Genomic DNA, 25,824 nt, shown 5'->3' on the forward strand with positions numbered 1-25,824 from the left:
TTGTGACTCAACCTGTAACAGGAATACCACCACTAAACATGGTAAAACAGTAATGGTTGTCTGTCAAATAAGATTGGCAAATAAGTGTAGTTAAATCTTTTTTGCATGGTTAATCACATCTTTCCAATGATTACTCAGTTTGTAACCGTCATCACGGTTGAAATTATGTCTGTGTTTGTATATTTGTATGGCTTCGTGTACAAACCTTTGATGGTAGCCAGGAGGTTTGCAGAGAACCTTGGTCTCGGAAAATACAATTTCATGAGAGCCCACCGAGTTATAACAATGATCGGCAACGGCCGAAGAATCAGTTCTGCCGTGTTTCAGATCTGACTTGTGCTCGCGGACACGATCAGAAACATGACGTTTCGTTTCTCCAATGTAGCAATCACCACAAATGCAACTCAATTTATAGACTCCAGGATACTGTAAGTCAGGAACGACATCCTTCACAGATGGAATGAAATCACGGATTTTATGCACTGTACTGAATCGGACTTGGATCTTATGTTTGTTTAGAATTTTGGAGATCTTTTTGGTCACGCCTGCTATGTATGGCAACGTGATAGTTTTGGTCGGACACCCTAACAATAATTGAGGACTTAGTCCAACATGGATTGAATTCTGATGTACCTGCGCTGGTTAGGCATTGCCTCACCAACACTTATTTTACCTGGAATGGCACCTTCTACAAACAGAATGAGGGTACGCCTATGGGCTCCCCCTTGTCACCAGTTATAGCCAACATGTTCATGGAAAAGTTTGAATCAGACGCCATCCAGACATCCACCCTGCGTCCTTCCTTGTGGAAGAGGTATGTGGATGACACTTTCGTCATCTGGCCACATGGCCTCCCAGCATTGAACCACTTCTTGGACCACATCAATTCTAGGCACCCATCCATCAGATTCACCATGGAAGTGGAGAAAGACGGTAAACTACCATTATTGGATATTCTGTTTGAGAGGAGGCCTGACGGATCCTTAGGACATTCTGTCTACAGGAAAGCCACCCACACAGATTCCTACTTGAAACCAGATTCCCACCACCACCCATCTCAAAGAATTATCTCATCAAAACGCTATACCACAGAGCCCATAGCATTGCTGACCAACACCACCTGGCCGGTGAATTAAGACATGTACATCGGGCCCTCAGGATGAACGGATACTCTGACCGCACTATCCGCCAAGCTGTCTCTCCCACCATACAGAAACAGCCACATGAAACTCCGACCAAAACTATCACGTTGCCATACATAGCAGGCGTGACCAAAAAGATCTCCAAAATTCTAAACAAACATAAGATCCAAGTCCGATTCAGTACAGTGCATAAAATCCGTGATTTGATTCCATCTGTGAAGGATGTCGTTCCTGACTTACAGTATCCTGGAGTCTACAATGATTACAGAGGGGAAGGGTGGAGGAGAGAGGAAAGGTGGTAACAAAGTGAGAATGGCTGACAGCATCAGGAAACTGGTTGGTAAATCCTTTGACAAAAGCAGGAAGGGCGGTACAAAATCAAATGCCTGAGGAATATTATGATATATCAATATTGACCTCACAACAAAAGAGATGGTAGGAGAAAAAAATAGCTCATGATGTAAACACAAGCAACTGAGTACATAATGTGAAACATTTCTTTATTAAATACATGTGAAGATTTGTATTGGTTCAATGAATAAAATCAGTGAACCCATTTATTTATTTTAAAACAGTTTTTTTAAATCATAAATCATGTTAACTTTAATAAAAAAAAACTTACAAATTTCATCCAGAAAATTTGTTTTAAACCATGGATGTCTGTTATAATTGGGGACCAACAAAACTCCCCAATTAAATAATTTGGTATACAAACTGGAATATATTGCAACGAACTCAAGCCTCGCAATTGACTTTCGATAAGAGGACTACTCTGTGATTATATAAAAGCATCGAGGAGGGGGTTCAGTGGTGAGCTGTTGCTGTGGGCTACGCTGTTGAGTAATAGATAACATTAAGAGGCAGAGCTACGCTAATACCAAGGTTTTTTGGAGTAATGTTTAGAACACGACTAATATGGCAGAGTGGTTCTTGGGTATTTTTCAAACTAATGTTACGTCTATTGCAGTTTTTTAATGATACAAATCTTCCAGGTTCTTTCATCAGCCAACATTCGGACTCATTTTCGAGATGTCTGCATTTCGAAAGCACCGAGAAAATACATACATCACTGACAATTTTATTTTGAGATCTAGGCCACAACACCGGCATGTGATGGTCCCCTCTTATTGAGAGTGGTGTGCAATGTTTGATGTTAGCAAGGAAATAGGTTCAGAGTGGGCTTGATGTCCTTTACAAGAATCATGTCATTATTAATGCACCTGCTCCACATTATCAAGGGGAGGGGGATGAGGTGCTCAATTTGGCATCTATTGATCTTGGAGGGGTGCAATACACCATCCTTTTGAAACGGTCTGAAGACTCAGTGAGGCTTTCCAGGATAAACAATATAATTATTATTCGTTATTATGAACAATAACTTATAGGCCTTTTATACTGGTAGGAACCTCCTGGTTACACCAGCCCACAGGGGATTATTGTGTCCGTCCATCGTGCAGGGAGGGGCTGGGTGGGGAGGGAGGGGCTGGGTGGGGAGGGTGGGGCTGGGTGGGGACGGTGGGGCTGGGTGGGGAGGGGAGGGTGGGGAGGGGCTGGGTGGGGAGGGAAGGGTGGGGAGGGGCTGGGTGGGGAAGGTGGGGAGGGTAGGGCTGGGTGGGGAGGGTAGGGCTGGGTGGGGGGTGGGAGGGGTGGGGCTGGGTGGAGAGGGGCTGGTGACCCCGTGGTGCCCTTATAAAACTCAACGTTTAACCTACTCACGCCGGCTTATGCCCGCCCTCAGTCGGTCATATTTGCGGAATACACCACGCCACCGTTGACCCTGGCCATTGACCGAGCAACCCAACGTTCCTACCAGCTCCCTCCGCAGGAATGTGTTCATCATTCCCTACAGCAGCAAGAGCATAGCCGCTGCTGGATGAAGGCATCCCCAAGATGTCACCATCCCTCAGTCCCATGATGCAACAGTTAATGTGGCTCATGGATCTTGTCGTTCCATCTCTGCAGTGGTCATTCTCTTGGGCTTGTTCCCAAATTGGGTTGCCTAGGTCGTCAGGCTCGACCATCGGCCAACCTTGTACATACGTTGAACTTCTTTCGCACCGTACGTAGCCAACCATGCTAATCAGGGGAACCTTGTGTTCTCCCAATGTGTCTGGCTCAAGCTGACTTGCTTCTCTTAAAAGTCAACATGTCTTCATGTGCGATTCAGAGGTCCTGGTTTCCCTGATTCGTGTGCCGTGGGCCCCCACCCTCTGGCACGCTCAAGCGAGTGGTGCTACCAGGGTGATTTGTTGGACTCCACAATTTTTCATGCTTTGTGCACTTTTCAGCATTTGATCCATGTTATTTGTCAATGTGCACGTTTATGATCCAAATATTATAGCAGGTAATGGGCACTGATTGGAAACTTTCCACTTTAGGGACATTGGTACGTTGATTTTCACTATCAAGTTCTGTTGTCTAAAAGAACTCCAACCTGCTTTTGTGAAAAATTTAAATTGGAGAAATTTATGGGAAATGTTAAACTGGGGTTGTTTTTTCATATACATTTTTTTCTGAATTAAAACATCAAAGCTTAGTCACTTGTTGCTCTGCAGTATGATCATTAATCCCTCACTGAAGCTAGTTTATATCTTGTGGTTAGATGGCTAAAATGACTTGTTTCAAGGCTTAGTAGCATGTGAGATTAATGGTATCACCTTGATGCTTATTGGGGCTGCCGACAAAGTAAAGCCACAAAGGTTTAATGCTATACTTATTGGATTAACTTTTTTTCGATTGCATATAGTATTTAAAATGGAGTGTATGTGTTTATAGTATTTAATCTGTCTCATAACATGCCAATTTTATATTGACCGTTTTAAGTAAATGGTGTTTTTGTCTTACGTACATATATCATATGTGATTGCTAGATTACTCACTCAGATGTGTAGTATCCAACATTTCTAAATTCTGTACGGTGCTTTAATTACACATGAAAAGGAACATTTAGTTTCCCTGCTCTCCACGTCTGCTGAATGGCCGAGGCAGGTGGGTGGTGCGCCACTCCACATCGCCCAGTTCTCAAACCCCTGCGATGACCCCTGCAGTTGAAGTCCCTTGCCCTGGGTCCCCAAAGGGATGCGCAGAGCTTGCCCCCCCTGCGCTTTTACAATAGCTGAAACATTTCGTCAGCCCTCCATTTGTAGCCCACGGTGTGCCATTTTGGCTTATTTCGCCCTTCCAGCAGTGTGACTATCATCTTCACAGCAGCAGCTTTTTTCTAACCATCGAACAAAGACGGTCACTGCATCGTGCACGCTTTCGGATGCGCTTCTGCGATCATCTGGAATGCTCTTCAGATATTAGGAAGCCACTGGATCTATGCACTTTTAAATATAGATTGACAGCTCTATTTCTTTGTACTGCTTTTGTGTTTAGTTGATTGTCCTTCCCCCACCTCCGATTAGCATGGTTCACTACATACAGTGCGAAAGAAGTTCAATATAGATACAAACATTAGTTGTTGTGAATCCACAGCTATATAAAAGCCTTTCCATGTAGATGACAACGTGAGTGATTTGTGTAGCAGCAGTTCATTTTACTTTGACATTTGCTCCGATTGTATGGTTCAGTCTCCCCATTCGCGATTCCTTTTTGATTTGTTCCCCCTCTCAAATGCTATCTCAACACTTTTGTTTTGAGATTATCATTGCTTCTGGTAAATATTCTACCCAAGTCCGTTTGTGAGAGTAGGTGTGAATTCCCAGGTTCTTGTTTGCTCTTCAATCTGTGCACTTTTTTTGTAGAACTGAGTAAGTCTAAGCATAGACTTGTATTTAGTTTTTTTTGTAACGTTTTAATCGTTGTTTCCAAGTTTATGATCGATGTAATATTTTCTCCCCCGATATGTGTCGTGAAGTATTGTCAAACAGCCCCAACTACCAATATTACATGGGGAAGCCTTCATCCAGCAGTGGATTGACAAACGGCTGTGAATTTATTATTTTTCACATGTAAAGACTACTATTCAGATTAAGTAAAATTGTATCACTTAGTTTCGTAGTCAGTTTTTTCATATATATATCTTTTTAGCAAAACAAATAATATAGTGTTATTTACAATTTTCACATAAAATGCCTGAAAAACTAAAAAAGAATGACCTTGCATTATGTACAGCATCACAGTGTCATGTTAGTTTGAAATTTAACGCACTGGTATTTAACTTTATAAAATGAAGAAACCTAATCTTCCTTCTCCTATGTGCCCCAAAATCTGTTGTACATGTTGTTCTCAGATTTCCAGATAGTATTGGTGCTCAGCTGCTAATGGGACTGTTATTTTGGAAGAAAGGTCACATGCCCTGCCTGTGCAGGTTTTTATTTCACTAATTTAATTACATGCAGTTCACGTGCATCCTTGTTTATTTGAAAGCGTTAGTGCTGCTGACTATTACAACGGAAGCATGGCAGTGCGTGGATGCTCAAATCAGAAATAATGCAAAGTGCGTGCACCTTAGTCGTTGGCTTCTAAGCTGCTTTGGCTTCAGGTTGTTGAAAGAATACATTGCGTATAAGGTTGCGCTCATTCCACACAAAGTGCTTGCCACAAATTAACCACAATACTTTGCTGTTCTTGTCAAGAGCATAAACCATCACGCAAACTCTGGTCATCCTCGCAGCAGCATTTGGCTAGCCATCGAACGAAGACGGTCACTGCATCGCATGCTTTTATATGCACTTCTACGGCCGTCTGGAACGCTCTTCCTTTTGATATCTAGGAAGCCACTGGAGCGATGCACTTTTAAATGTAGATAGAAGTGTTTTGTTTGTTGTCCTTCCCCCACACCTAATTAGCACGGTTGGCTACATACGGTGCAAAATAAGTTCAACATACATACACACTTAGTGATCAATACAGCGTCATTCGTTTCGCATAAACATGATTTCGGTGTGCTTGAGATTACAATTTTCATCATTAACAGATTCGGATTATTAAGAAAATATATTTCATTATAAAGCAAATCTCAATGCACATCATTACCAATGCGGATGCTCATTCGTTTCTTTAAGACGGATGTAACCCAAAAAGACAAACAATGCTCATCTTCTTGGTACGGAACTAGGCTGTGTGTCTCAAGCTGTTTGAAGACAGCTTAATAATGAGAAAAGACGTTCAACTGATTTAGGTGCTCGGTTACGGCACAGTAGTGTATTCACGGCATTGACATGAAAGCATATGTCAGTGACATCACAATGACATAAGTAGCGTGCCATGATGGCACACTTGTAAGCTTCATTGTCTTTTCCTCTTTAGAAAAGCTTCAAATTAATTTAGTCAGCCTGAAGTAACCATATTTCACACACACAGTTCGTTTATGTAAGTATATTCGATAGAAGAGCTATTTGTTGATTTGTTTGTCGTGAATTTACGCTTCCATGCAAGACACAATGGAGACAATACTGTACAAAGGTAGCCCCGCAACAACGCGTGACCCGTTGAGCTGCTAACTCTGCTCAGTGCTATCCCTGGCCTCCACGACGGGGGTTCCAAACCGGGGGGCGGCTTTGCATCCGCTCCTTTGCCTGGCAACGGGCACTGGCTGGGCCCAGCCAGCTCCCCTGGGGGCCACTTCATGTGCGACTCAGAGGTCCCCGTTTCCCTGACTCGTGTGCCATGGGGCCCCCACCAGACACGCTCAAGCGAGCGGTGCAGTGAGGGTGATGTGTTGGACCCCCCTGCATGCATCTCGATTCACACTCTCTTTGACGTGTCGCCAGCAGTGCCTGGTGGGAGACCATTGTGTCGTCACTAATGAGTAGGAGGTAGTGCTGTGGGTGGGGGGGTGTGTTTTTGCTAAGCTGGCTTAACAAACAGTAGTGCATAATGACGGCAGATGTTTTTCTCATCCATGCCGTTTGGCCGTTAATTGTGCTGCATTCATTTGGAAAATTCTGGCTTTTCAATACAATGCCAGGTTTAACCGGTGAGCTGTGAAGAAATTAAAAATCTTTGAAGTGGCAGTAATTTTTGACGAGCTATAGTGCCACAGTTCTTTCTTGCTTTCGTAATAATTAAAATATCAATTGTTGCCCGATGGTTGCATTCAGAGATGAGTTGATGAATAAAATGAGAGTAAACTAATTCATAAAAAAACCGTGGCAGTAATCAAGTGATGAAAACATTGTTTAATATGTAAAAAATCTATTTGTTTACGTGATTACAGTGTTGTTAAATATTAAATGTTAGTACATTGCATCATGAGTCAGCTATACTACACCCAGAACATTATGCATCATTGATTGCTTTTATATTACCACTAAAATTCAAGGTTGTTTAAAAAAGATTACTAATAAGGGCTTTAGTCAATGGGCAACCGAGATGTTGCTGTGGAGCCCACAGTCTCTGGGCTGCTCTCCCATGAGATCTCAGGATCTCTGACATTTTTACACACGTCTCAAAACGTATTTATCCACTTATGTTTATTCTTTTAGTTAACTTTTAGTTAATTCAGTAAATGTAATTTAGCATTCGTTTATTGTTTTCACAAGTAGTTTTTTTGCTTCGTGTTGGCTGCTGTTGTCTTGTAGAGCGCTTCGAGATCCTGTATGAAAGTCGCTATATAAATATAATTATGATTATTAAATCAAAATACTGTCAAAACCCATCTTTGCAAATGCTGCAACTGTTAAAATTAATCTCTGTAAAGTCTCAAGCTTAGCAATCATATTCTTGGTTCTTTCGGTAAAGTCACGATACGTCGTGGTTTTTTGCTTTTATTTGTATAATTTTTTTTTATCTGCGTGACTTTACCGAAAGAACCAAGAATATGAATTCCTGCAGTCACGAAAGTTTTAAGTCAAAATCTTAATCGTACCCCACGTTACCACCTGTGGTGACGCGATGATTGATGAAACACAAAATTAACTGAATGTGGTGATACATGACACCTGTATGGCATTTGCGCAATGAGTAGCACACGCCTAAACCATATAACAAAATGCTATATGCCAATAGTTTAGTAATTTATATTTAGGCGCCTGCTTACCTAAAGATATGCTTCTTAGATATTAGTGGAAAGCTCTTCTGAAAATGTAGTTTGAATAATTATGACTGCTTTACTTAGAAGTATAATGATTCACTTTCCCGAGGCTTTGATAGATTGTTACCATTTGGGATAATGATGAAATAAAAAAGTTCTAAAGCAATGTTTTGAATTTAGTGGCCACTAGTGGCTGCAGGGGTCACATTCATCCATTACATATAATATACCCATTTAAAGAACATTGATTTTTTTTGTGTACTATTCAACGCCTGTTTTGTGAGCTTTGAAAATTATTAATTGATGAACCCATACTGTTGCACCTCTCATAGTCTAAAATATCTCCCATTGTAGGGTCAAAGAATGTAGGAGTGACCTCTATTCGAAGCTTTCAGAATTGCATCCTTGCTATTTGACCTCATGATCAGGAAATAGGTTTCTCTGGCATGACAATCATGGGCAAGAATCGTCTTGGTATGCTTGGGGTTCACGATGATCTAATAATGGCTCATTCCTATTCAAATTTGATTAAGTAGCACCAGGCCTGGTTGGTTTTCTGATCGAATTTAATGTTTAAAAATTTTAAATAATAATTTCACCATCCAAAATGGTTCGTCATCACTAACACATATAATACTTGAACAGAGTAATGTTGGTATTAAGATGTCTATATATTATGATGCAAATATGTTATTTTACTGATACTTTGAGATTGTGACCATTAAACACCAGTCTACTAATGCATACAAGTTCCTGTAAATGTCAATTGCTGCACAACCCTTTTAATTCTTTCTTTAACGTTTACCTCATGCTCTCTCGGCAGATTTTGCTGAATATGCACCAGATTGCCAAATGACACCTTCAATGCTTTGGCTATAATTACACCATGTCTTGCAGGGTAAAAAGACTCTTTATGGCATTGTTTACCCTAAAGGGCTGCCCTATAAATCATCGAGAGTGGAATGCATCTGGTGCTAAAAAGCACACGGGGGAATCAGGCTGGTCTGGGCAATGGTGTGAAATTTAGAGCAGCACAAATAACTGGAGATGAGTTACAACACGCTGCCACGACCTGAGAAAGTGTCTCCATTCACGTCAGCAGTTACGTCGGGGCGACTTGTAACCAGAGAGTGTGGGGGCCCTTTTGGCTGACATTCAGGCCCACTTGTCACCAACCGTCAGGGACCTCTAGTATTAAGGCAGGGTTGTGGATGAGTGGGAATGGAACAGGAGTATTTTCCTTTAGAAGGATGCTCTTGGTTCTGTATGGCTGGGGACGCATCACAAAACCTGGACCGGATAGTGACATTTTCGCCGTGCGGAGGTTGTGACGCATGTAGGTTGCTGTGCGTATCACGTGAATTTCCTGCCATCATCACTGGCTCAACTGACAGTGTGGTCCGCGTGGCAGGTGCTTTGTCCAGGGCCAGTGGGTGCGTTAAAGCCAGACACTTGAGTGGAGTCTCCTGCATTCTGTGCATGTCCCCGTGACCTCGTTTTTGATTAAGTGTTTTTTAGTGTCGTCCAACACGCTTCGTTTGGGATTGGTTATATAAAGCAACAACGAGTAACCGCGTGCGGCATTATCGACGTGCAACATCAAATGGACTGCATTAACAAATGGCAAACAGGTGTTGCACTGGTCTCAAAGTGTCAACCGTGGGAAGATGCAGTGCACTATTGTGTTTAGAGCTTCAAAGTCCAAAGAATTGTCTGTCTTTATAATGAGTGCAGCGAAAAGAACGAAAGACTATCACATATTTATGGAAGCAAACACGGTAGTTAAATATACGAGGTATCTAGGCGAACATAAATGTTCATTGAGGCATTGAAAGCAGTAGAGTTGAAGTAAAGACTTCCGTTAGTGCTAAACTTGATGGAAGGTTGAGAGGAAGGTAGTAGTCTTTGCGAAAGTAAATGTAACAAATTGAATATGAGAGCAGTGTTATGTAACAGCAGTGGCGTGAAGATTTGAAGACAGGTGATGTTCAGGTGATCTTTAACCACTTAAAAAAACATGACCTAGCGGGAGCGCATTCCCCGCTTGTTGTAGAGTTTCATGGTTTGAATCTAACAGCTGCCCTGATTCATACTGCGGGTGTGTTAACCGTAAAAAAATATGCGCTGTCTGTTTTAACAGTGGACGTTAAAGATCCCTGCAAATTTCTCAATTGGGATTATACCATAGCAAGTCTTTCCCCCCCTACTGGCAGACGACAGAACTTCGGCAATCGTTGGCACTGGTGTCTGACTGCCATCCCGTTTGTCTGTGGTTTCCTGCCCCAACGAACTCGATGGACCGAATGGCCCACTCTCATTCGTAACCTTTCTGAGATTCTGACCCATAACTGTAACTCTGACGCTACACATTGCATAATGGATTGCGCTGGTGCATATGGTAGACAGACGACACTTGAAAAAAAAACGCGTCCCATTTTTAGGACATGTTTTCATAAATGTTTAGGCTCCTTGTAAGCACCTACGGTTTCCAATTTTTTATGGTTATTCCTATTGGGTTGCCAGAAAATTAAAATGCCTCCTGCAGGACAGAGACAATGGAGAGCATTGTCATTCCTGTGAAATTTACAGCAGCGTTTAGCCAGGGAACGCGACCCATTGCCATTGCATGGGCCAGGGCACTCTGCTTGCCTCTGTCCATTCTGCATGTTTCACGCTCTCAGACTTGAGAAAAAAAATGTTTTGCATGGTGTGAACGGGGTTGGTGTTCCGTTGCCAGCTAAAGCTGTCGTAAACCCAATGCATCACGAGAATGTTAACAAAGAGGGGCTAGATATCTAGGTGGTTGCGTATTTGGAAGACACACAGAGGTACAGGGGAAGGAGGGCTAATGATCATCTGCTCCTAAGTGCTCTTCAATATATATTTTGTATACGTATTTTTGTGGGTGTGTAATCCAATAGACACAGCCGATTGACACGAGTTGAGGCGAGATGTTTTATTTATGTGCTACCCTTGCTCATCAGCCCACGAGGCGCTTGCAGCAATGGGCCATGTAAAGGAGTGCTTTATGTAGAAAAAACATCCTTGTTTTGTTTCCTCTTCTGGCAGGCTGAGTATAACTTTGTTTCATATGATTCTAAAAGTTAATTCTATCAACACCTATCTTGTATGAATTTTATTAGGTCTTTTTCAAGCATTGCAAAAAGCCTTGTATAAATATTTTTCTTTAGCAAATCGTAATTTGAGTGCGATTTTTTTTTGCTGCACAGCTCAACAAATACATTTTGGCTTGTCCAGGGCTACAAGCTGAAGGCAGTAGGAGATAAAAAGTTGGACAGGCATGAAGGCTTATATTTATTGCATTTATTTTTTGAACTGGCCTATTGGCTGCAGAAACATTTTCATGGGAACTTTTGAACATTAATTCACTTTGTCAAAAATGACAGACATCGACTGGTCCTGAGGAACTTTTATTTATGATTGTTGGAGTTGTAGCTGTAAGTCTCTTATGTCCAACATCTTCAGACATAATTGTATTTAGACGCTATGTAAATCTAAATCGTTCTAACACGGGGGTCCAAAATATATACAAAAAGGTTATTTCAAATATAAAAATGATCTATTTTGTCATTATTGCATTTCATGAAAGAAAATAGTTATATTTCAAACGTTAATTATCTTAAACCTTTCACTGAAGACATACACATCCCATTGGGTTCAACAAATTTTGAAAATATTTAAACTGTTGCATTGGATGTGCATAACCACAAGATGGAAATGTTTCACGACCATCATTGACATCATCTCTATATAAGTGATACTGCCTATAACGGTAGCTGATACTGGAAATGTTAATTGTGATTGTTGATTATTATGATGGTAAAGTAGTTTACAGCCCTTAAACGAGTTGCAGAAAATATCTCTCTTGCACCTCGGACTCCCTTGCAAAATAGATGTTTGTATCAATTGACTTTGATTAGTTTTTTTCATACAGATTATGATGATGATGTTTGACGATGATGATTATTCAATCCCTCCAGACTGTGGTGCGTGCCGCATGTCTGCGATGCATGGGGCATCACTTTGCTGCGCTCAACACGGGCGTCCTGCATTACAGCACCGAGCTGAGCATCTTTCTGGGGAGCAGCAGTGCCGTGGAGCCAGACGGCTGCACGGGAGAAGACACCGGGGTGAAAGATGCCATGCAGCAAGCTGAGATGCAGCTTAAGATGGTGAGTTGCATTTCCAGTTTGCTCTTCTGTTTCCAGCCTCTCATTCCACTTTTCTGGGTTTGCTTGGGCAGGTAGAGGGATTGACTTGTATTAGGTTTTATGATTTCGGTTTTGCACTTTCAATATTCATCCTAAAAATGCAATATTGCCAGAGGAATGAGAAGGAAATCGAAAGAAGAGGGGAGTCAAATACGTATAAGAACATCGGGTAATATTAATAGATACATTCATTTCCATTAAACTAGTAAAACAATTCTGATGAAATTAAGTGGTCTTTTTCTCATTCGAGCTTTATATGAGCTTATTTTAATAATAAGACTTGGGTGGCAAAGGCTGGCTCTTGTAAATGCCAATGGGTGTTTAAAACTCGCTTAACAGCCAGAATTTTTAAACTTTAGTGATTTCCTGCGGTATTACCTGGCAGCTGCATGAATCAAATCTGAGTGGACCCCATTTCAAACCTGCATTATTTAATTTTTATTAACTATTTCAAATAAAAGTAATTGATACACTCACGACAAATTAGATTTCTTGTGTTTTTTGCAAGGAATACCCAGTTATAGGCGAAACAAAAACTGCTTAATTAACACAAGGATTACATGCAATAACAAAAATGCAAGTAGATACATAATCAAATATCAGTCAATAAAATATGCATATTGTCATGTATGTGCCCATCCTGATTTTTGCAATTGATGGTGGAGCGAAACAGATTATTAGATGGCGTTTTAATTTATCCCAACCGGTCACTGCTCTGGAGGGACATCGCCACACTCCGTCTCTAACCCACCCACACTTGCCAACACACATCCGCTTTCCCAAACAATTTAGTTCTCCACCTGCCAAGAAAATCTCCACTTGTCCTATTTCCCCCCCCGTATCCGAAACACCAAAACCCAGACTTGAAGCGTAATTAGAATTATTTTGGTGTATTTTGTTTTAATCACCCCCTTTTGCCCACCGTGGCCTTTTTCATATTCAAATGTGTGTTCTTGTACACACTCAGGCTGTCTTTGTAAATAACTCTTTAACTGTTCACCCAACCTTTACTAAATTGTTACGACATCATGGTTGGCTTGTGTGCAGGCACGCATGTTTTTCTTTCTTCAAAGTTGCTGTATAGCCCTGACAATTACGGTATCCATTTTGGGCTCTGTATTCTAGTCCCTCTCAGCATTTTTATGAAAATACTGACAAAGTGAAATGTTGCCAGTGGATGAAATTCCCAAATGAGCAAGCTCATGTGCGTATGCCTTGTTATAAAATTGATGGGGTGTGGCTGGGGATGAAATTCTCATGTCAGCATTGTAGGGTGAACTAGCCATTATTTTATATAAAGGTATGTTTATATAAACATATTTGTAAGATGTTGGCAACTAATATCTGGAATTTCTTAATTCACAGGAGTCCATTTTGTCGTACAGTGTATTTTGTAGGTATCTTTGACCAATGACAAATCTTTATTTGCTTTCCTTTAAGTTAAGTCAAGTAGAAATTAAATACACATTACAAGAATACAGAAAGCTAAATTTACGTCAGAGCTGACTGTTGGCAGTTTGATTTGATAACAACCGGTTTCGCAATCTACACCTTAAGCAAAATAATGCGAACTGCCGAGTTAGACTTTAAGTTTATGGGCAAGAAATTTTAAAGGTGAACCACATTTGTTTTGAGAGTGTTGACATAGATGGGAGTTGGCCAAAGGCAAACATGTTTAGCCTGGTAACAATGCCTTGTTGACTCCTAAGCCTTTGTTTGGACAGGCTGCTCTGCTGCTGTCTGTAATGTTAACCAAACAGAGCAACGAATACTTGGGCCCATTGCCCAGCCGTGGACCGCGAGTCAATATTGGTACTGTAAATAGCATGACAAATTGCTGTTGACATAGGCTTAAATTGTTTCATGCGGCCCAGGTGATGGTTTTGAGCCCCTTGTTTGCATTGTTGTTAGAGGCCGCCTATTAGTGTGTCCCTTTTGCTTGAATACAAATGCGCTGCGAGCCATGCTGATGCGAAAGAATATCTGTGTGCGCGCATCACGGTGGCAGCGGAGGCGAATTGAGTTCTGCACGCCGGTGTTACGCTCACGAAGCGAGCACCGTTGCAGTGTTCGTTCTTTCTTCCGGCTTTTCACTTCACCCCAACTCGCCTGGTCTCTTGTATGCCATTCTCTTGTTCGTACAGTTTGTCATTCATTCCCCTCCCCCCAAATAAGAAAACCCCTCGCATTTCGAATTACTATATAAAGTAAGATGCCTGGTGAGCTAAAAATGTGCCTTACCGCCGGTTTGTGTCATCCATGTTTTACCGTCTGTCAGTTTTAACAAGACAATGTGTGTGTTTTTTAAGTTAACCTATTGGAACCTGCCATCAGTTTAATATTTAACCGTTTTTTCATTACAAAGTACCTTATGCATACAAATGTTTCTAATGATGGTATTTAAAGCCAGTTGTATGGAAGTTTGTACATTGAATACAATGGACTGTGACCCGCTAGTTACCAGCACATACTTGTCAGTATTTTGTTGGATCGATGAAGGATGATGCTTATCTGTCCATACCAGTTACCCTTGCATTACATTGCCAGCCAAAATTTGTACGTGGAATCCAATCGGTAAGCACAGTTATGTTTTTTGGGCCTTTTACAATGAAAACTGAATTCGACAGATAAATATTCCACAGTAAATTATACGGTTACATATATAAACATGATCTACCTACAGAAGCAAAATATGTATGTAAACTTTATTTAAGGACATCACTTTAGATAAACAAATAGAGCAAATTATTTACAGCGCTGGCTGCATGTAAAACATGGCACGGTTATTAATTTATGTTTTTAGAGCTGAATGTCAGATAAATGGTCCCACAATACCCCTTGAGTTATTGGTAAATATCACAGCCATAAGGGATTGGGCACAAAAAACATTTAACCCCGTGACAGTTTAAAGTGAAGAAGGAAATTGATCTTTTATAAATTCCAGGAACTCAAAACATACGGATAAAATTATTGAAATGAAATGTTCTTCTGGGTATTTTATCAGTCACATATGTGTGCTTGTGTAAGAGTCATACCCACGTCATGATGCCTGTTGATTTATATCATTAGTGTAGACTCATGGCACATATCGCGTGCGTTTGGGTTAGTTTGTCCAAAAGACAAACAAGATAATTGTTGACCACTTTGCCACAATAATACACTGCACCTGCCTGCTGCTAAACTCTTGGGCCAGGTCTGTTTGTGTCTGTTTACCGTAGCAGGTCATGTAACGGCTCTTATCGTTTTACGTCTGCATTGGCGCACGTTATCACATATCTAGCTATATGTGTGCAGAAGCTGTTTGCATAGCATGCCCCCAGACACCCGAGCACACCCACTTGCTTTGGAGAAAAGCACACTATACAGTAGGACGTTAAAACCAACAAGGCTAATGTTATTGATTAAAGTTATAATTATGTTTTTTTCCCGCGGCTGATAAGATTGCTCGTGAATTACCCATTAAAGTCTGCGGAGGGAGGGAATTTAATATCCGTATCAGCAGCTCCGCTGATGAAAATACCGTGCCTTTGCCAATTTCGTAGTTTAATAACTTGACCTTTCAACCCAAAATGGGGTTGCAGTGTTGGTGCAGTACAGCACTGACCCTTAATTTGATGAAGGACATATTTAGGTTGATGATTTACTGTGGGTGGGAGTTAAAACTAACAGCTTATCAACAGGGCGTTGTTGAAAACACAGATGTGCTTGCATACACTGGCAGTGGCCAATAGGTGGTGCATGGGCACTATGACAATGAAATGTAATATTCACCAGCAGTGACTAAAATTACTCTGGCGGCCCCTAAGTTAAAGTAGAGCACCATGGTTTTTTTAATCTTGCTGCTTCGTGTGAAACATTTAGAACGTTGCTTTTCATTTTTTTAAGTGTTCAACCGAGGTTTTATTTTATCTGTTAAAATTGAGAATGGACAGTTAATAACTAACTAAATGAGGACCAAATTGCTATGAAATTATAATTTTACTCTAATAGTGACCTCCTTATATTTCCACAGATTTGGGGTGGGAGGCACTGCTCAGGAGTGCGGCTCCATTGCCCTAACCCGTCAATTTAGGACACAAATTATGCATTGATTGATTTCCTTTATTTAATCAGTTGAGTCTATTGAGATTCATTATCAGTTATATTGTGCAGAAGAACATGAATTATTTATTACATGTATATGTGTAACTTATAAATGATAGGATTCTTGATTGTGCTAGTGGAACTCCATTATCTCTAGTGAGTGGTAATGCTGCAGGGTTAAAAAGAACACATCAGGCTGCAAAAATATATGTGGAGATACCAGAGTAATTCCTATGGCCAAATCACCTGTCATGCACCCAATATCATCAGATCTTGAAAGGAATCGACGGTGAACCTCTGTATAGTGCATGGATGGGCGATCATATCCATGAATCAGGTATTACAGGCTACAGTGGTGCTCTGTTATGAGCAGTGGGAGAGCATGCAGTTAAATGTTTTTGTTGTACTGTACGGTATTACCACATCTATGTTCGCTGCCTTTTTGGCAGCGCACACTGACCAGCGTAGTGAATTGTGGTTTAATAACCCCAACGACACCTCAGCATGGTTGGGCCCGCATTCACCAGTGGATTGACAAAAATAGTTGTACATTTATGGGAGTCATAGAATTGACTGCGCAAATTGGGCGTGTCTCTTATACTAGAGTGTACAGCCATAATAACTCGCCACAAAAAATGATCCTCTCATCTTCGGGCTCCTACCTCCCAGTTCAAGGATTTTCTTGTGGAATCATAATCGACATGAAGTAAACAATTAGGTTTTGCACCTGTTGCCCATAAGCATCATTAGCCTATTAACATGAATAACAACCCACTCTCCGGCCCTCCACACCCACTCTAGCCCATCGAGTGCTGCCCGGAGCCTTGGATGCAGCACTCAGTAATGCCCATCTGAAACAATAAGCTGGGATTAATTTTCTTAATAACATAGCTTGATCATTATGGTTTTATTTATCCTGTATTGGTCATTGTTGTTATAGCAACAAATGATTTACAGTACGAAGACGCTGGGTAATAATCTGAGAGTCAAGTCAAAGCGTCTGCGTACTCAAATGAGCCTTGGGGACATTTCGTTTCATTGGCAGTGGAGGTCCTTAACAAGTGGTGAAAAATCCATGTTCTTATGACGGGAATTTCTGTCTTGCAGCATAGGTTTTCGTGATTGTTTTGTATGGCTCTGATGTGTTTTCTGGTTGTACCATGTGTTGTTCAAGATGTTTGACGTTTCACTCCATGTACTAGGCGCTCTGATAAAGCTCCCAGACGTTGGACATAATTTCGAAAAACACAGGACATTTAAAAAACACATTGAGAGCTATAATCACCGTGCTATAGCACGGTTGGCTACATATGGTGCGAAAGAAGTTCAACATGTTGACTTCAGTTTCAACAGATGGTGCTGCTGGTTTAGCAGATGTTTCTCGTTTTATCGACCCTGAAGGCATAATGGCCTGAGACCACCTGACAGCGATTGAACTTCTGACCTTGCAATTTTGAGCCCAGAGCATGGATGGGTCCAAGGTTTTGAACCTCGAACTTGCGGAAACTGATCATAATTATGCTTCAACTTGCTGGGCCTGGCATGATGGGAACACTTAGAAGAGCAGGGTTTGCTTCTGCCCTTAAAAGTGATGATGGTTTGTCATGGGTAACGAAGCAGCCGCAGCCAGGTTTGCCATTTTTACAGTGCACAGTGTACATCGACTCATTTTAATTTTAAAAGCCAAGAGGAGATGCCCCCAGTGCTTTCCTCTGCATCACCCCTCAGCTCTTGTCGAGACTCGGCTTCTGAGATCTGCGCTTACATTACTGTGTAGCTATAAAAGGAAATGTGTATTTTATTCTAGCAAGTCATGAATAATTTATAGGAAAATGCAAATCCCAAACCCCGACAATTTTGCTGTAATATGCTCATCATAATTTGCAGTAGTTTAATTGAATGTCTTAATTATACAAAAGCCACATTTATATCAACAGATTAAACGTGCCTGGCATATATGTACTACATTTGGAATAGGGCTGAACGATTATTCTATTTCAAATCGAAATCGCAATTTGAAACAATGAGATCAGCAAATCGCAAAGGCTGTGATTTTTGCGATTTGAAAAGTCCTATTACTTATTGGAATAGATTTATAATTTATTATTCTAACTTTATTTAACTTAACAATTGTTCTATGTTTGATTGTTCTATTTCAATTACATTTTTTTTTATATAAATACATGTTGGAAGCAATTCATTTCTTTTAAGTTCTCAGCCGCGCATTAGAATTAATAGAGTAGTTCATATTTTGATGGTATCATATGGTAGTGCTCCATCACATGTTTTAAATACATTACACAGTGAATATTGAACTGAAGCTTGACTTAAAAAAATGTAATCACAAATCAAATCTCAATATCTGTCAGAAAAATCGCAATTAGATATTTTCCCCAAATCGTTCAGCCCTAATTTGGAAGAATACCTCGCAGGAAAACGATACAGATGTATAACTTTTCAGCTTAAAATACGCTGCCAAGCTTAGCAGTGTTCATTAAGACGCTGTCTTTCCGACAGCTCTGTTTCTTCACCTGAGGACGGCTGCTTGCGTTGTGGCCGAAACGTTGCGATAATTTTTTTTATTATTTAAAGTGTAATTTTTATTATTTTATTATTTCCCATCTATGTGACTTTACCAAAAGAACCAAGAATATTTTCAGGGTTGTTTTTTTAATGCTTTTTCATTTAAACGTTTTATATTTATATTAATATATACTCAACCACAGAATAGCAAAAAAAAATTATCTATAGTTGAAATGTATAATTCTTTCCATTGTTTTTAATCTAGTCAAACCGGCAACATGACATTCATGCCCAAATGCTGTAAATGTTTGCCACCGCTTCTCTAATGTAAGCGTTAACTTAAAAATACGTACAGCATACAAATGATACAATCATACATAGCATATATCGATGCTTAATTAGCCACTCACATGGCAAATACTGTATGTTTGGTAAATTAAAGGAGTCCAAGCCCTATAAAGACCAGTAAAATTAAACATATACAGTGGCGAGATGATCAGTACCTCGCCTGCTATACAGGACGGATGTGGGTTCGATCCTGACTAACGCCGGTATATTTGGAGTTTGCATGTTCTCCCTCCCAGTGGTGGTTCGGATTTTTCTCCAGGTCCTCCGGTTTTTCCCTCCACATTTAGATACATTATTTTAAGAGCATTTGGCTGCTGATATAAATTCCACATAATCCACTTTCTTGAGCTATCTATAATTTGTGGCCAGGTCGCTTCTGAAAAAGAACTATATAGCTCAGTGGGCCTTACCTGGTAAAATAAAACGTTTTATAATAAAATATTCATCTATATGCTGTGTTTAAACCAGGCAAGGGCCTGTTGTGAGATACGTCTATTTTACAAGGGTGACCTGGGGAACAAAGCAATACGGTGTACAGTGGATATGAAGGGGAAATGCGGTTTCATGGTTAGTGCACTGTGATATCAACCCAGTGACTTGGGTTTGATTCTCAGCCATAGATAACACCAGTGGCGATTAATATCTGCATTGGTCCTGGGCCACTTGCCCCCTATCCCCTACATTCCGCACCTCTTCACCAACCCACACTGACCAGTATGGTCAAACAACCGCCATGACCACATGGACTGGGGAGAGGCTTTCATCCTACAGTGGAATGACAAGGTCTGTGAATTATTAATGTTCGAATACAATGTGTTCTATAACTCTGTGTGTGTACATATACACAGAGTACTGTATATTTTTTATTTACTGTCCTGTGTACGACCTTTATTGTGATTTCAATTTTATCCTTTGGCTGTGTGAGATGGTTGGGAGGCGCACGGTTTTGCGAGCCAGCGTGACTGACACGTGGCCACGGTTGGCAAATACGTAAATCGCTCTCCCCCGCCTCCCCACCCCCTCCATGTGCGTGTGTCTCTCCCTTCCCGTCTGTCTTGAGCTCGTTCTCTCTGCATCTCTTCCCGCATCCTCTGATTAGTTTCACAATGAGGGTGAAGTGGGGAACACTGCAACGGCACGATGGGTTAATTGGGCCCAAACAGGTTGAGTTTTTAATTCATGGTTTTTTACTTTGGCCTCCTACCACATTGATTACCGATACTATAAACTGAAATATAAATTATTGAGTAAGTAAAAATGGAAATGGCACTCGTGGGCTTGCATACTCAGGGATTTGGTTGGGCTGTCGAGGCGGCTGCCAAGCGGCGGTTAAATGAAACCGAGAGTACACGGGGCGGGTGACGCAGGGCTTGCCGCGTGTAACGACATGCCAGGCGATGACAGCTCCCCAGCCCCAACGACACGCTTGTCCTTCGCTCCCCCACTGTATCGACCCACGGGGCGGCCTGGGTGTCCCCCACCACATTCCCTTCCACAATGCCCCCCCCCCAAAACTATCCTTCCACACACCCCCATAACCCCACCACCACCCAGCCTGCGTTCACCCCCCAATGCAGCTCGCCTCGGACCCCTATCCCACCCCCTGTTACCACTGCCCCTCCCCTGAAACTACGAGAATAAAAGTGGTGACAGGGGGACTGTGCCAAGGAAGCAGGAGGGCACAGACGCGTTACTGAGGATTGGCTGGAGGGGCCGATGGGATGTTTATGCGAGAACGGAATGCAACAATGTGGCATTGATGTACGTCTTCATTACACCATGGCCGATACTGTTTTTATAAACCTGGATTTAATTTCACTTGCGCCAATAGAAAATGTTTAAAACGTTGTGAGCGTTGGCTGTTTTCCTCCCTAAAGATAGCCATTTCCATGATCGCTTTCTCATTTACTGCTGGTGCAATGATGCAGATTGTGATTAATGTCATATCTATTTCATGCCACAGCAATAATTCATTTCTTAAAGTACCCACTGGCTCGCTAGAAGTGTCTTCGAAATATGATGCGCTCCTTAACACTGATATTTTGAGATTTCAGAAAAAATAGGTGTGATTATGGTGAGCTCAAGCAAGGTCCATAAAGCGTTTTTTTGTATCTGTGCAAGATATGAACATGCGATAGCCCTATACCCCTGTTTTAGCACATGGTAAGTACTGTATTTTAATTGTGGTCGACTGATGCAGGGGTTCTAGTATCTTCATCTTCGTGAGCAGGATTGTGCACCTGCTGCCTGGAGTGAGTGGGTGCTCAGGAGCAGCTTTTGAACACTTTTTTTGTGGCTTTGGCAATTTTGCTCGCGGTGCGTAAGAATGCACGGCCGACCACCTTGATCCCCAAACCGCTGAGAGGTAATTGCAGACAACTGTCCGTGGATGACTCACAGGAGCATAACGCTTTAAGCACAGTTGGCTGCTGTCTTTCCGCTCCCCCCGATAAAAAAATTCAGCAAGTTTACTCCCCCCCCCCAAATTTCTTGGCAGCTGAATGATGCTTTAATCCTCTGTAGACTTTTTTTTATTTCACAATCAATTTTGTGGGGCTTCCGCCAAACAAGCCAGTTCACCCGTTTAGCCGGTTTTGGGCTTGTTATTTCAGCGAGGAAGTGTCTGGGATGAGAGCTCGAAGTCAATGTGGTGCCGGTTAATTGCAGGGTAAACCATGTTATGCTGGAAGCCAGGGCGCCCTGATCCCATACGTCGCCTCTGTCCTGCTTTACACTCACTCCATCTTGCCCTGATGTTAGACTCTTTAATGAGACTCACCGAGTCAGAGTGCTCACAATCCATCATTATTGGTCTTATTACATTTTTTTCGTCGGGTTGATGGTGTCTCATGGACTCTTTGTTTGGCAGCATTTCCTACAATGCTGGCTAACTATGGAATGTTAATGTATTATTTTTGTCACTCAATTCCGAACATTTATTCATTTCCCTATGCAACTAATTTATAAATGCAGTATTTATTTCAAATTAGACAATCACTGTAATGGATGCTCTCATTTGTTTTAATCAGAGATTGAGTAATTGTGCTTCTTACTTGTCATTTACAGATTTTGTATGTATTACTCTCAATATGTCCCACTCCTGTTTGTGAAACATCAAATATGGATTTATTCGAGTACTGTACATTGTGTTCACAGATTATTATCCAGTTTTATTTGAAAGTATTATATTAATGTATTACATGTGTATATTTAGTGGGCCTCTCTACTTGGGTATTATGCCCTGCTTTTGGTAGTGATTCAAATTCCTGAATGATTCGCACCTTTGGCGTGCTGTAGTTATAAAAGCGTTGTTACTTAGGATGTTAAATGATACAATGCAAGTACAGTATGCTCTGAAAAATAAATAAATGGCCCTATTTAGTATCTGTGCATGATCAAATGTCTTTTAGTCTTTCGGCCTTTTCTTCATCCAGACTTGTGTTAACCAGCAGCATTTGTTCAATCAAGCAAACTCTGGATTGGTTCTGCCCTTTTGGAGCTCATCTTTAGTCAGGATTCTGCCTAGGTTTTACTGGTAGGAACCTCCTGGTAACACCAGCCCACAGGGGATTATTGTGTCCGTCCGTCGTGCAGGGAGGGGCTGGGTGGGGAGGGAGGGGCTGGGTGGGGAGGGGCTGGGTGGGGAGGGGCTGGGTGGGGAGGGGCTGGGTGGGGGTGGGAGTGGTGGGGCTGGGTGGAGAGGGGCTGGTCACCCCGTGGTGCCCTTATAAAACTCAACGTTTAACCTACTCACGTCGGCTTGTGCCCGCCCTCACAGTTGGGCATATTTGCGGAATACACCACGCCGCCGTTGACCCTGGCCATTGACCGAGCAACCCAACGTTCCAATGTGTGCTCGGGTTTTACCTTGTGGTGTCTGGCATGATGTCTTGATGTTTCGCTGAACGTGTTGAGAGCTTCTTCAAGGTAACCGAAGCTCCCCAGCATGTGTCAGCGGAATGTTGGACATCGTGCCGTGGGGTGAAACGTTGCCAATTGTGATCAATGACACCCGGTACAACCCACAAACATATCAGTTAGGCTTAAGAAACAGATATGGCTACAACCAGATGTTATTCTTACATATATTGTGCGTGCCATATATTGATTTCGTGCATGTTTTTATTTGGGATTTATTTATTTATTCTGTAAACATTAATTCTTTGAGTCGGTTCAGCCGTAGTAATATTTTTTTGTTGACTGGCGTCTGACCGCAGGCGTCTGCCTCGTGCGTGGTGAATGGCTTCCTTGGAGCACACACAACAGTTACCGCAACAGCCTTTGGAACATGAAAACACTGGCACGGACCAGGTTCTTGCCATCGCTAAACAAACACTGAGACAAAGGCTCATAACCCGATAAGAGAGTCAGATGCACGAGCAGAGTTATCTCCAATCGCATACAACTGGACTTGCATGTATATTTTTCATTGTCCTCAACATATAAATAAATACATGCCCATATCTACCGAATTTTTTTTTCACCTGATTAGTTGTTACTTTTATCTATAGGTGCCTTAAGCAATCTAACGCAGACATTTAAAAAATTAATTAATCCCAATGAGCCAGTTCATTTTAATTTTGCGGGTTTTACTTTGTAATTTTCTGTTAATACTCAGTATTTTTTTTAATCTTGTGTCTTTGTTTTGAAACAATAATACACATTTACATGATAATTTATCTTTATGGGATACTAATTGCAATAATCCTTGTTTGGAGGAGCTTTTTTCAGTTTCTTTTTTGTTGAATACCAAGACCGCATGTACAGTAGTGTACACAGTTGTTGATACAGACACTTAACACCCACAAAACGTCGCCAGTAAACACTAAAAGGTTCCGTAATGTTCGCTATCAAATGCAGAAAATTATGTAACACACGAAACAAGTGTTGTTCTGTGGCTGAGCATGAAATAGTGCATTCCTCTTTCTTGGCAGTAGTTTTACTAAGCTTGACGGATCTTAGGAAACCACTGTTTGCAGAGTTTTATTTCATTCCTATTCTGTATGCAACTCCCAATAGGCTTGGCAAGAAACGTCCAACGTTCTATCGCACTCAGTTCTAGTAAAGCGTGAGTCCAATTTTCTGGCCCTTATTTTGTTGATCTAATTCGTCTTCTTTCGAGGCAACGCTTTGTCATTCTCAAAGCTACCGGAGGAAGCGCAGTCTGGATACTGTGTTGCAATACTCGTGCTGATCAAAAAAGCCTCCGCACTCCCGAGATGTGTTTATTTTGATGGGCTAAGGCCTTGAGCCAGAGAGTGCCTCTTGCAGAGCAACCCGGTAGTCTGGTGCTTATGAGAACAAAAATGGCCACTGTTAAGTGTCCCAGGTGCATTGTCAGCGATTGCTTTGACCTGGAGTGGACAGGTGGAAAATATCTGCACGATTCTTAACAGGAGTAGGCCATTCTATGTTACGGTGATGACACGAAAACAAAGTGTTCCTGCAGTTTTCAAGTATCCCACAAGGGGGAATTACATTCTCCTCATTAATAGTCAGTGTATGACCTTACGGAACTACTGTGTATAAGGGGTAATTAGGGAAAAAGCAATCATAGCGGTAAGTACGGCTGGGTTGAATACAGCCTCCTGCTATATTGACCAATTCTGTATTATTGCTAAAGGTTAAAATGGAAAGCAAGAGGCTCGCTCTGTGGTGCTACTCTCACGAAATGTGACCGTATCATGCGTTTGTTTTCAGGCGGAGGAGGAGTTGCGCAGGAACCGCTTGATGAGGGACATGGCTCAGCTTCGGCTGGAGGTAACGCCATCGTTGGAAGCAATGCACACACACAGCTTCAGAAGCACGCGGTGGGCAGTATAGAGCACATGGACTAATGCAGTGAATTCTCACCATATTTTTATATATTTGATTCCTATACATTATTTAAATGTGCAACGATTTAATTTGTTTATATGTTTCTATCATCAAAAGCCATGATTGTCATGATCAATCCACTGCTCTCCAAGCCGTTGCAACCCCTGACATGCAGGTGCTTGGTGGATTATTACATTGCAGCATCATGAGAGGCAGGGGATTGACCACAGCATGATGATGATTAGCGGTGGGGGGGGGGGGGAGGAGGGGTGCGCGTGGTGGTGGGGTCAGATGAACTGTTGCATTCTATATTGCCTATTTTCAGCCGGGTTTGTGCCGAAAGCAAACCCTACGGGCAGATTTTTCCCAATAATGTTGCGGTAATAGCTCGGGCTGGCTCACGCATGGGATGGTGGCGCTGCTGCTGCTGCTCACCTTGCTGCCCTCATCATATCTCTCCTGCACGTAAGCTGAACCTGAACCAGAGATCTCAATGGGTAATTCACGAGGATTATTCCTGCTTATTTGGCCGTGTGAAATAACATCCAAACATCCCGGTGTCAGCCGGGAATCCAACATTCGAGTGTCTGCCCGACTCCCTGATGTTCTCCTTTTGTTGCGATGTCAGGAGGACCTGGCAAAACATTTTAAAGATTTCACGGTATTGTCAAGTGCTTTACTTTGCTGTGAAAAAAGCACT

The 25,824-nt window shown here is 41.7% G+C and overlaps 1 protein-coding gene across 4 annotated transcripts in view; it reads left to right on the forward strand.

The window, feature by feature from the left end:
- Nucleotides 1–25,824, forward strand: part of SMG5 (SMG5 nonsense mediated mRNA decay factor) — a 73,733-nt gene that overhangs the window by 18,868 nt on the left and 29,041 nt on the right. For all 4 annotated transcript variants that reach the window (XM_078854806.1, XM_078854804.1, XM_078854803.1 and 1 more), the window contains 2 exons: nt 12,123–12,314; nt 25,008–25,067. In XM_078854806.1, coding sequence (XP_078710932.1) covers nt 12,123–12,314; nt 25,008–25,067 — 252 coding nt within the window. The remainder of the gene's footprint in view (nt 1–12,122; nt 12,315–25,007; nt 25,068–25,824) is intronic.

This window comes from Lampetra fluviatilis, chromosome 3 (genome assembly GCF_964198595.1).
Source record: "Lampetra fluviatilis chromosome 3, kcLamFluv1.1, whole genome shotgun sequence".
Taxonomy (NCBI): Eukaryota; Metazoa; Chordata; class Hyperoartia; order Petromyzontiformes; family Petromyzontidae; genus Lampetra; species Lampetra fluviatilis.